The 14066-nt window shown below is 27.2% G+C and overlaps 1 protein-coding gene across 1 annotated transcript; it reads right to left on the reverse strand.

Moving 5' to 3' along the window:
- Window positions 1–5868: 5868 nt before the first annotated feature.
- Window positions 5869–7170, reverse strand: LOC122860126 (putative nuclease HARBI1). The gene is made up of 2 exons (XM_044163805.1): window positions 7142–7170; window positions 5869–6850 (listed from the first exon to the last, which is right to left on the reverse strand). The coding sequence occupies exons 1-2, from the start codon at window positions 7168–7170 to the stop codon at window positions 5869–5871; spliced, it is 1011 nt and encodes a 336-aa protein (XP_044019740.1).
- Between the last annotated feature and the right edge of the window lie 6896 nt (window positions 7171–14066).

Consider the following 14066-nt stretch of genomic DNA (forward strand, 5'->3'; position numbering starts at 1 on the left):
GTGGATACAAGGTCAGATGTCATACTGTAGGATTTATTTTTTTATATTTTCAATCATTATTACTATTATTAATATTATTATTAATATGATTATTTATATTATTAATATTATTATTAATATTATTACTAATATTATTATTTATATTATTAATATTATTATTAATATTATTATTATAAAAGAAGTATCTCGAACCTTCTCGAATTTTCTAATGGTGTCAGACCTCTTTCATTTCACACCTCCGATCTGTCACCCCCGATATCGCTTCACACCTCCGATCTGACTCCCCCATCCCAACCCCCCGATCTTACACCCCCGATCCCGACCCCTGCCTCCTTATCCCCTCACCACTGCTCTGGAACCGGCACTGTATAACTACTAATAGCACCAACTTGGTGTATCTCATGTATTTATTTATCAAGAGATCTGAAAACTCTTGTTACTGGTTGTTATAATGGACAAATATGTCTTTGGCAAGTTGATCCTGCTACACTAAAGGTAAAATGATAATCTACTTATTTATAAATTAACATTACAAATACATGTTACATTCATAAAATTATAGATGACACCAAGATGTTTACATGTTGGACATACAGTATTCATAATGTGTCTGAGTAAAGCAAGTGTTGTTATGGAACAAAATTATATTGTAAGCAGTAGTGAGAGTAGTGAAATGTGTGCATGGGATGTTGTTGATAGTTAATGTCGTGAAGCTAAACAATATCCATACACTAATGTTACCATATGTTTCTGCTGGTGGTGAAAATGTCAGGTTGTTTTGTTCTGGGTATGTATTAAATTCATTGTATAATTGATATTGGCTATAGATATATTTAATATTTTATTCATTTATTTATCTAGATATTATCCAGAAGTTCTTGTCATGGATCCATTCAGTTTAGAAGTCATATTTACACTCAGCTCACGTGTTAATCCTGACTGGATCAGTGCCTTGCACGTGCTACGGCTGGCCAAACGAAAAGGTCGGTTCTACGTGCACACAAGTTATTATATATATTTTTTTATGATGTTAATGGCATATCTGAAAAATGCATCATATGTAATGATCGACCAATTCAGATGGTTAGCTACAGTTGCAATCACGCTTCTTGCTGTGAGCAATGCACCCGAGTTTTAGCTCAAATAAGTGAGTCAATGGACTCTGTGCGTTGCGTTGCTTGGAGGCAAACCTGCCATGGTTTTTATCCTTTACGATTAAAAAAAGCTTAATTTTCCTTTATTTTTTAAACTTATCTAAATAAATATTTCTTCAGTTTTTTTTTCATATAATTATGATGTGCAGTAGTCAAAAATAAATAACTAATTTAGCTCATGTTTTTCTATAAAATATTATTATAAATGAATCATAAAAAATTAACTTTACATACAACATCAATGTGTCATACTGTTGATGCATTACTTGAAGATAAAACTGAAACAGTTAAAGTACATGTTAAACATCAAGATATTGTCAACGTATTAATACATTTTGGTAAATCAATGCCAATATTATTTTTCCATACAAATACAAAATCCGGTTTAAAAAAAACGTAAGTTGGTAGGATTGTACAATCTAAAAAGACCACATTATGATTCATTTGTAATTTTTCATTTTCTAAGCATCGTAATTAGTATATTTATAAAATATTCATAGCAATCATGACATTAAAAACTACATTGTACAAAGATTGTAGGACTGGTGAAGGTCAAAATCCAAATAATTTTTATGAGCAAATGGACTTGATTCTTGGTGACAAACCGATTTACACTGGTAGGCACACATTAAGCTCATTAAAACAAACAAAAAATCATTCTCAAAAAGATGTTAAAAAATCAATTGCTGAGGATACTGTAAAAAAAATGCCAAAAACAAATTTATCAAAATCGAGTTAAAAAAATGATGAAACAGTGATTACAAATTTATTTTATTCTCTATTGTTACAATGATTACTGTTAGAACTAAAAATTATTCATCATTTTGTTCGTTCCTTCCATATTTTCTTTAGTTGATTTAGTATCTTTACTTAGTTTATTAAATTTTTTTTATTCAAATTTTATTTTACTTCATAATCACTGTTGTCTGCTAATGTTATTGTTCTCTTTTTCAATAACCGTCCTGTCATTGCATATATAAATTCTACTTCATTCATTGCTATTATGACTGCGGTGATATCTATATAATAACATTATCAGCATGAAAAAAAATTTTTTTTTTTTGCTAAAATAATTTTACCTGCACATGAATTATTTGGTAAACGATTTCTTGTATTTTTTCAATTCAAAATTAATCTTTATTATATTTTCATTTTTCTCATCGTCTTCGAATTTTAAATTAGCCTCTGTTTATTATCTTTTGTTTATTAACTTTTCTACCTCAATCAATCCATGATCTTATTTTGTCACTCTCATCACATATATCCATCGTAAATTTTTTACCAGTTCCTCGTTCGTTTTTCCATTCCTTTATTTCACTTTTATTCATAATTCGTGCTCGAATTGTATCACTGAATTGAATTTTTATTTTAATTTTTTATATAAATTAGATTCATTTCTAATTCTTAACTTACCATATTGTGTTTAATTTTAAATCTGTGTTTTTACCACTCAGTTTTATTTTTTTTTCTTCATTTTTGGATTGTTCCCTTCTTCTTTTCTTTTACCCATTTCGATTTTATTGGCTTATGATTTCAAAAGTTTCGTTGTATCTGTTCTCAAATTGGTTAAAAATGATAGATGTTTTTTTTTTTTTTTTTCTATTGATGATGTGATGGTGTTGCATTAATTTTGTTTTTATTTTTATGTCATAAATTTTCGGTTATTATATGTTGTTTTTAATTTGACTGAAATGGATTCTGATTATTCTCCAAATTATTATATCTTAGGTCACATATATTGTATTATTTTCTTCTGTTTTTTCTTAAACTTGTCATTTCATTTTTATTTTTTTTTTTGTGATTTATTTGATAATTTCTCTTAGATTTCCATTCGCATATTAAGAAGGGGTAACATGATTGAAATCATATTTTTTTTTATATATTTAGTGGTTTTTCTTTCATATTTTTCCATATTTATTATATTTTTCGTTATATTCAGTGATTTTTTCATGATATTTTGCTATATTTTTCTATATTTTCTTTTATGTTTACTGATGTTACCCGATATTTTCCCATTTCATCGTGTTTAGATTAGTTAAAGGACGTTCGAGGGATCTACTATGGTTGGAGGGGGGGGGGGGAGAACTTCATTGATATGTTGCTATAATTATCGTAATTTTTCTTATACTTGCTGATTTTTCTTTGATTTCGATTTTTCTACTATATACTCAAAAAGAAAAAGTAAATTATAAATTGGGAGATATCGTGAATTTCTACGTAATGATCAAGATCAAAAAACTCCTTACTACACCTTCTTCCATCATTGACAAAACATCCCATATAATAGCGCGCAGAGCAAAAAAGAATACCAAATAAACTTATTATTAGTCTTGATCAATTCCTCAGCCATTTACACAGAAATTTTGATTTAATATGAAAATATTGCTGTAAAATTGATCTAAACTATTTTTTTAGCAATATTTTCCATAATAATATTATTTTATTATGGCAAATATTGCTGAAGAATTAATGGAAATTGTTCATTTATATAATACATACCCATTTAGACCAACGATATGGCACTGCGGTAACGGTTCGGGCTTCGAGACAGGAGGTCTCGAGTTCGATCCCGACCACCGACGCCATGTATCGAGTGGTAGGTGCAAGCCGGCTGTACTGCCTAGGTTTTTCATGGTTTCCCTGGGCTATAATAGGAATCGGGTACAGTTTGAACGCATTACAAAGTCAACATCCATGTCTGTCGCAAAAATGAGTTGTAGGAATTGATGGTTGGAAAATGTTTAAAGAAGGAGAGGCACCGTGCAAGAAACTTCCTAATAAGAAGTATAGCACGTTAAACAATTCATTTTTTTTTATCATTCAATACATACCCACTTCTTACTATTTACAACACCTTCTTACATCATTGACAAAACATCACATATAAGCAAAAAATAAAATAACAACGGGTACACATAGCAACGGATAAACAAAATAAAAAATAAATTAATTAAACAAAAATAAATGAATTATTATGAACAGCCAATCAAATAGCTCGAAGAGAGGCTTCATTCTCCTTTTTATATAAGGCTAATGACATATTTTTTTTTACATTTCCCTTAATATTTACTGGTATTTTTCCATATATATCGTATTTTTCTTTATATTCAGTGATTTTTCTTTCATAGTTACTGATAATTTCCATATTTATCGTATTTTTCTCTATATTCAGTGAGTTTTCATTGATATTTACTAATAATTCCCTGATATTTTCCAATATTTATCGTTTTTTCTTTATATTCACTGATTTTTCTTTGATATTTTCCTATTTTTTTCTACATTTTTCTTTACATTTACTGATATTTTCTCATATGTATCGTATTTTTCTTCATATTCAGTGATTTTTCCTTCATATTTACTGATATTTCCCTGATATTTTCCCATAATTATGAGAGTTTTCTTTATGTTTAGCGCTTTTTTCTTTATATTTACTGATATTTTCCCATATTTATCGTTTTTTTCTTTATATTCAGTGATTTTTCTATATTTTCCTTCATATTTAATGATGTTCCCCATATTTATCGTATTTAGATTATGGGACTTAGAAAATTTTCAGAGGGGGGGGGTCTACTATAATTGGGAGGGGCGGGGGGTCCAGATGAAAAGCGAAAACAATAGGAAATTAAAATTCCCTAAAAAAAAAATAGAATCTGAAAAGCTAGAACTTACTCAAATGAAAATAAAAATAGAAAAAGAAAATTTAGCGTTTAGAAAACGATGTTTAGTGCAAGATAATATTAAACATAAAGCATTAAAAGATGCTAGAAATGTTCTTCGAGAATGGATCTCTCGAAGATCTTAATAAGTTGGTCAATTTTTTTTTAATTAAGATAATATTTATGTGCTATGTATACATATATGTATATACATATATGTATATACATATATATATTTATTGTCTTTAAAAAAAAAAAATTATGTCTGGTACACTCTATAACTTAAAAAAAAGTAGTGTACTTGAAAGTACATTGTTAGAAATTAAGTGTTTAAGTAATGTTTAGAAACATTTATATCTTGTTGGAAAAACCAACTTGCTAAGAAAGAAGACTATTTTTCTATTACACATAGTAGAAAGGAAAATATACATTTTCCAAAGTTATTATTATTATTATTATTATTCATGTTATTTTTTTTCTTTTGAATAATTTATTTTTCTATAATTATGCTGTCTTTCATTAATAAGCCAATTACTGGAAAATCATTGGTTTCTTATTTTTTTTTTTCTAAATATTTTGAATATTTGTATTCATTATTAATCAGATGATTAATAGAAAATTATTAGATTTTTCATTTTTTTTTTTTTATATTAATAATTATTATTTTTCGTTTTTTTTCTCTAATTATTTTGAATATTTGTATTCATCATTAATCAGATGATTAATAGAAAAGTATTAGACTTTTCTTTTTTTTTTTTTATGATTATTAATTATTTTTCGTTTTTTTTTCTAAATATTTTGAATATTTGTCTTTATCATTGAAGAGATATTTAATAAAAAATTATTAGTTTTTTTTTTTTTTTTATTCAATATTATTAATTATTATTTTTTGTTTTTTTATTTTTTATTTTTATATTTTTATTTTTTTATTTTTTTTAAATTTTTTTTGATTTTAAAAATGTGATCAAAACAAAGCAATTGATTATTAATTAAGTAATAGTATAAAAAATAAAACTAGTGACTTTTACGGTATATATTTATATTTTTTATTGTTTATTTTAACCAACTTTCCTTAAACACATAATGACTACTCTGTCAACAAACATGTTTTGAAAAATATATTGACGTCTATCTTCAACAAAGACTCTTTCGTTATCATTATAATCATCATTGTCATTATTATTGTCATCATCACTATCGTCATCAATATTAATATTGTTTATTCGAGCTATAGTTAAAATATTATGGAGAATACATGAAGCCATGGTACATCTAATTACTATATCCAATAGTAAATTATTGAATTTATTTAATCTTCTAAATCTGCATTTTAATAAACCAAAAGTGTGTTCAATTCTAACACGAGTTGATGAGTGTTTGTAATTAAACTCGCGTTCTTCATCAGTCAAATGTCCATTATCTCTAAATGGAGGAACAAGCCAGGGTAAATTAGCGTAAGCTGAATCACCCAGTAAAAAATATCCATCAAAAAAATCAGGGTTATCATGAGCTGCTGCATAAAGAGGTGATCTTCTCAGCACTCGTGAATCATGCATTGACCCTGGCTCACCAATGTGCACATCTGTAATTATATTACTTACGTAATTACTGGTTGCAACTGCTTGTATTACAATACTGTGAAACTGTTTCCTGTTGAAATAATCACGTTGTTGCTCCATTAACCTTTTGATACGGATGTGACAGCCATCAATTGCACCAATTACTCCATTAATATTTTGTATTTCGCTAAACCTTTGACTTATATCTCTTTTATCTTCTCGATTATGTGGCCATACAAGATACTCATCTTGTAAAGAGATAATAAAATCTAATGTGTTTTGCAAAACGCAGTGAGCAGAACTCATTGTCAAATCAAACCGATCAGAAATCTCACGAAAAGTTTCAGTATTAGCCAAATAATATACAGTTAACAGAAAAGCTTTTTCATGAGTAATTGCTCTTTCATTTGGTTCATTGTTTACTAAATAACTACAATTACTTGTCAAGATACATTTGTTATTGTAGGTATAAAAAATCCACCTTCAGGAATGGTAAGAATTGTTAAATTAATTTAATTCAATTTCAAAATAAATGATTATGCTCTTTAATTCTTCAGCCATAAAAAAATAATGAATCAAATTCATGAAACAAAAAAAATCTACGGACACCAATACCAATTAAAAAACAAAAGCGAGCGATGCAAGCACAACAATTAACATTACTACCAGAAAATAACAACAAATACAAATAATACAAATAATGTTGCCGTTTTTTATTTTTTTTCCCCAAAGGGCTACATCTAAATCAATCTAAATATTGATACTTACGGACATTTTTATAGTTGACAATTTAATCAACATTAACAACAATAACTATGCAGGTACAAAAGAATAATTATTATTTTGTTAATATATAAATTAAATAACTTGGAAAAAAAGCAACAAAATTAGTATATATTGAGGGAATAAAATCGATGTTTCCATGGCCTAAAAAAAAAACATATATATTAAAAAATTATTGTTTATTTTGATGTATTATCACATAAATTAAAAAACAATTTTTACTTTAATTATTCAAGTGTAAAATTGTAATTCATAAATTACAGGTATGTGTTATGCTGAGTTTGCTTCAAGGGTACCAAGCTTATGTGTTCCAACTGTTGGTGAATTTATTGCATTTGTTATTGGATGGAATCTTATATTGGAATATGTGATTGGTAAATTATTACCTGGACAAATCATTAAATTTAATTATTGACAATAAACTTGATAAACTTTTTTAGGTACAGCAAGTGTTGCAAGAGGTCTGAGTGAATATGTTAACGCTATGATTAATAATACAATGAAAGATAATCATCATTCATTAATGCCGATAAATGTACCATATCTCGCTGATTATCCAGTTTTTTTCGCATTTGGTGTTATAATATTATTGAGAATTTTACTATGTGTTGGTGCTCGTGAATCATCAAATTTGAATATGATATTTACAGTTAACAATATTTTTTATATACAGATAAACAGAAAATAATAAAACAATTATCTTTATTAAATTTATCAAACTTTTATTTATTTTTTTCAATGCAGTTTGATAATAATCAGTTGAATAAACTGATTAGATATAATTTCATTTTGAAATCAATACAATTACCTATCTATTAATGAACTTGTTGTTTTTATTTTTCTTTTTAATCTCTATTGTTATGAAAATGAAACAATAAAATATGAATGAATAAATTTTCTGGATAATAAATTATACAAAGATAAAATAATTATAAAAAAATTGCAGCTGTACCAGAGTATTGGAATATATCACCAACTGATGTTGGTTTTCCAGCAGAAGGTGCTCGAACACGTGGTTTGGAATTCGTGGAGTAATGGCTGGTGCTGCAACATGTTTTTATGGTTTTGTGGGTATGTAATAATTTCTTATTAATAATATAAATATCAAAAATTAATATTAAAGAAGCTTAAAATCCACAAAAATTAATACCCATAAGTATTTGTGTTAGTTTATTTATAATATTTATAACTTATTTTTAAATATCAACAGTATTAACAATGATCAATTAACAATTATTATTATAGTATTAAGTTATGCACAAAATCCAAGCCTCCTTGCATGTATGAAATGTAGGATGAAGCGCGCAGTATTGTATTGCTACAATTGTATTGCTACAATTGTATCGCTACAATCAATCAAATAAATACAAGGTTTTATTTGATTATTTTGTTTAGTTTACATATATTACCAAAGAATATTTTTTTGTTATTGAAATAAAAGATTCAAACTATAATGTCATCACGTTTTGTTGATCGCAAAAAATTAAACTTGATTGGAACGAGATAAGCTAAATTGTCATCAACACTTGATGCACCCTGAATAAATATATTTTTACCTCCATTAATGTCCCGATTAAAAGTGATTTTGGTATTAACATAATATAGATAACGATCTGGTGATTTTGATGTTATACATGGTTTGTTACATTTACAGCATAATTTTGTACTTCTAAATTCATCAACTTTAAATAATTTAATTATTGGTTGATTTTTTAATTTTTTATATAATAAAGCTAATGGTGATGCAGTATAACCACGTCCATATTTATTAACTCTAAATTCACTTGCAAATATCAGAGATTTTTTACTGGTAATTTATCTTTTTTTTCACAACAAGAATTGTGTTGTATAAAATTTACTTGACGATCAATTGCTCGATTAGTTTGAATATATTTATCAAATCCTAATCTAGCATATCGTCGGCTACAGTAAATAGATGTTTCTAATATGGTAGATATAATATAATTATCAGGCTTGTTTAATATAAATTTTTCAGAATTATTTTTTTTTCTAATTATTTTTTTTTTTTTCAATTGGTTTTTCAATTTCCAATTCTTTAATAATTTCGGAATTTTTTAATAATTCAGCTTTTTTTTCTAATTTATATTCTTTATATTCCCGATGCTTATTATTATTATTTTGATGAACTGACTTATTAATTTTTTTCTTTATTTCAATATATTCTTGTACTTCAATTTCTTTTTTTGATTCAAATTCATTAAATTCATTTTCCTTAATAGCTAAACATTTATTATAGATAATTTTTTTTTCGTCTTCAACTTTTTTTGTCATTTTTTTCATAACTCTTAGTCTACTATAATGATGGCATTCCGACAAAAGTGTTTTACTTTTCAATTTTTGACGTTGTTCTTTGTTTTTATCTTCTATGTTATTCATTGAATTTACATAAACACCACCAATTGATACTTTTTTACCTGGATCTAATCCACCTCTACGACCATAAATTTGATCAATGTTTATTTTAATATTATTATTATTATTATTATTATTAACAACATCATCATTATCATTATCATTATCATTATAATCGTAACAAGATATTTAAATCATCGTAGTCATCATAATCGTATTAATATTATTATTGTTATTATATATATGTATGTAATATATATGTATATATATATATATATATACATATGTATGTGTAGACGTGATTTTGAGGTCCATTTCAGTCATTTATCCAGGACTTCGAGGACATTTCTGCATTTTGAGGACGGTCCCCGTTATTTTTTAGGTGACGACGTTAGTTTAAGGACCGTCCTCAAAAAAAATATTTTATCCTGGAATTATTTCAAGACCCTCAATTTTTTTCAATAATTTTCAGGGACGGTCCTCGAAATGCAGAAATGTCCTTAAAATGAACTATTGATAAAGGCATAGATTTTGAGGACAGTCCCCAAAAAACGTATTTAGTTTAAGAGCGATTTTGGGGACATTATTTGATCAGTCAGGATTTCAAAATTGTAAATTTCCAAGAGCTAGTTCTATTATTATGATTAATCCGGTATTACTTTTTAATTTTGATACAAATAATAGTTTTGAAATTATACTGGATTTTTCACTGAAGTATTAGTTAAGAATATTATTTCAATATTGAAGAATTGAGTACAGATGATACTCACTAATACCTGTATAAGTATATTAATTATTCGAGTCAATTAATGAGAATAGTAAATAATACTTCTAGCAGTTTTATTTTAAATATTCATATACGGATATAAAAGAAACTAAATTTTTTTTTTCAATATGTATCCAACAACAATTTAATCAGTAAGAAATAATGACACACTCATGACGTAAAAACGTGCATGCATCTCTGAGAAATAATTTTTTGTTCTTTTTTTTATTATTGCGTACTTAATCATCGACACTTTATTTTTTAGTGGACTTACACTTAAACTTTGTTTAAAGAAATTTTTCCAGTATCCATACTATTTCAACATCATTCTGGCAGATTTAGTGATGGATGAGTTTCGTCATAAAAAGAATGAATATGATACAAGTAAGGGATGTAGAATAAAATTTATAATAACTTGCTGCTTAGATTTTCATTGTTGAAATAATTTTATTACATCAAAATAATTGAAATCGCAAATTAGTACTAAGTGTATATCTGAATATATACAAAATCAGTATTTTGAGGACAGTCCCTGAATTCAATGTTATATCAATAGACTAGTCCTCAAACTACGATATGCACAAATACATATATTTTACGTATAAGTATATAAATGCGTGCATATCGTAGTTTGAAGACTAGTCCATTAATACAACAGCGAATTTAAGGACTGTCCTTGAACTACTGATTTTGTATTTTTTCAGATATACACTTAGTACTAACTCGCAATTAAATTAATTTAATATAATAAAATGACTTTCACAATGGAAATCCAAGCAGCAAGTTATTATAAATTTTATTTTACATCAGTATCCCGTTGCATATTTAGTACTTTTATAACAGAACTTATTCAACAATAGTTCTGCCACTTTGGGATATTGACAAATCCATGATGCTGAAATAGCACGGATTCTGGATAAAGTCTTTGAGCAATGTTTAAGTAGAGGTCCACTGAAAAATTAAGTCTTGATGATTAAGTACGAAATAATGAAAGAAATATTTAATAATAATTTCTCAAAGATGCATGTTTATGCAACACAGTCACGGCATGAGTTTGTCGTTACTTCATACTGACTAAATTGTTGTTGGATGCATTTTGTTACAAAGAAAAACTCAATGTTTAACCTATTTATGGTATTGAATTCAATTTATAATAACTTGCCGCTCAGATTTTCATTTTAATAATCATTATATTTTATTAAATTAATTAAATTGCGAATTCGTAGTGAGTGTATATCTGAAAATGTACGAGATCAGTATTTTAAGGACAGTCCCTGAATTCGCTGTTATATTAATGGACTAGTCCTCAAACTAAGATATGCACAAATTTATATATTATACGTATGAACTGATGAATTCGTGCATATTGCAGTTTGAGGACTAGTCCATTGATATAACAACGAATTCAGGGACTGTCCTCAAAATACTGATTTTGTATATTTTTAGATATACACTTAGTACTAATACGCAATCTAATTAGATTAATAGAATAAATTAATTTTTACAATGAAAATCAAAGCAGCAAGTTATTATAAATTGTATTTTATATCATAAAGGGGTAATTATTGAGTTTTTTTTTTTTGTATCAATATGTATCCAACATCAATTCAGTGAGTTTGAAATAATGACAAACTCATGACGTGAAAACGTCATGTGTTGTATGAACATGCATTTCTGAGAAATTATTGTTCATACTTTTTTTTATTATTACGTACTTGATCATCAACATCTAATTTTTTAGTCGACTTACACTTAAACTTTGTTTGAAGACATTTTTTCAGTATCCATACTATTTCAACATCATTCTGGCAGAATTCGTGATGGATGAGTTCTGTCATAAAAATAATGAATATGATACAAGTAAGGGATGTAAAATAAAATTCATAATAAATTGCTGCTTAGATTTTCATTGTAAAATTAATTTTATTACATCAAAATAATTAAAATCACAAATTAGTACTAAGTGTATATCTAAATATATACAATATCAGTATTTTGAGGACAGTCCCTGAATTCAATGTTATATCAATGGACTACCATGGTAAAAATATTTCTCCGCCATTATTCCGGCATTTCTCCGGCATTACACCGTTTTTGGCCCATTTCCGGAGAAATTACTCCGGCATGAAATTGATGGTGGAGGAATTACTCCGGGATGAGATTAATGGTAGGAAAATCACTCCGGCATGACATCAGTGAAGGAGGAAAAACTCCGGCATAAAAGTAGTGCCGGAGGAATTATTCTGGCATGGGATTGGTGCCGGAGAAATTATTCTGGCATGAAATCAGTGAAGGAGAAATTATTCTGGCATGTAATTTATGGCGGAGAAATTTTTCCGGCATAAAGGAGTGCCGGAGAAATTTTTTTGACATTGAAGGAGTGCTGGAGAAATTATTTCGGCTTGGGATCAGTGGAGGAGAAAAAACTCCGGCATCAAACTAGTGTAAAGCAACAAGTCCAGAAGAAGCAAGTGAAGTTGCTAGCTCAGATAATGATTTCAATGGTGATGTAATTGCTGAAGATGCAACAAGTTTAGATTAAACAATGGATGGTTCTAAACGTGATTTTTCATCAAGATTATGGTTAACATATAGAAAAGAATTTCCAATATTAAATGGTTCAAATTTTAGTACTGATGGTGGATGGGAATGTATGCTCCTATGTAATTATACTCCTATGTTATTAAAGGTGAGAATAATCCAATAAAAAAAGGTGTGTATATGAGAGCAAAGGGTGTCAAAAGATCAACTGTAAGACAAATAACTTCTGATGACTATAAGAATTGTTTAATAAATCATGTTATTTTGAAAAAGTCACAAAATATCATAAGATCTCATAAACATGAAGTAACAACGAGAACAATCGAAAAAATAGCTCATAAGAAAATTCATAAGAAAAAGTAGAAATAAGAGTTTACATACGAAAAATAAAAAAGAAATTTTTTCTGAAAAAATCCGGAGAAAACCCGAAAAAACTCCGGAATAATATCTTTGGAAGTCTCAATTGCGCAGAAAATCCGGCGAAATCCGGAGATATTCGGAGAAAATCCGGAGAAATCATGAGAAATCCGGAAATATCCAAGAATAAAATTAAACTATAAATTCTTTGAAAATAATTTACCATTTATGTATTGTTATTTCAAGAAGTTACTGCAAAAATTTCAACAATAGTTGTTCATTTTCTACCAGCACTGGTAATGCCTTAACTTTTCTTGAATCACAAATCTTGCTTGGCAACATAAAATCAACAACATTATAAAAAAAAACAATTGAAAGCTGAAAGTATATTTCGAATTACTTACATTCAGGTCTATTTGGAAATATGAACATAATGAATTTTTTTCAAAATGAGTAGATTCAAGTTTTGATCGAATTTAAATAAAATATATCTATTATTGAAAGTCGTATCGCAACATGTCTAATTTAAAGGAAAGAAATTATTAATAAATGTTAAAAACAATAATAAAAATATTATAAAAAACAAACTTTGAAAATTTGGCGATTCATGATGTGTATAAAACGTCAATTATGTCAATGATTTCAAAGAGAAAAAAAAAACAAAAAACAATTGAACGTTGAAATTAAAATTTATTCAAAACAAATTATAATGGAACACCCGAACATAAATTAACGTTAGCAACATATTTGCCCTCTCTTATAATTACCGATGACAATTTTATTTTTCAGTCAAGAAGAAAGTTTTAACTTTTTTTCGAGTAACTTACATTCAGGTCTATTTGGAAATATGAACATAATAAATTTTTTTTCGTTGATG

Source organism: Aphidius gifuensis, linkage group LG1 (genome assembly GCF_014905175.1).
Source record: "Aphidius gifuensis isolate YNYX2018 linkage group LG1, ASM1490517v1, whole genome shotgun sequence".
NCBI classification, from domain to species: Eukaryota; Metazoa; Arthropoda; class Insecta; order Hymenoptera; family Braconidae; genus Aphidius; species Aphidius gifuensis.

What these genes read in the sequence shown, in the direction of transcription:
- LOC122860126 (XM_044163805.1), bottom strand. Translation starts at nt 7,170, where the DNA reads ATGTTGATTAAATTGTCAACTATAAAAAT. An exon ending in AAATTGTCAACTATAAAAAT is followed by an intron (nt 6,851 to 7,141) that starts GTCCGTAAGTAT and finishes CCATTCCTGAAG; the next exon opens with GTGGATTTTTTATACCTACA.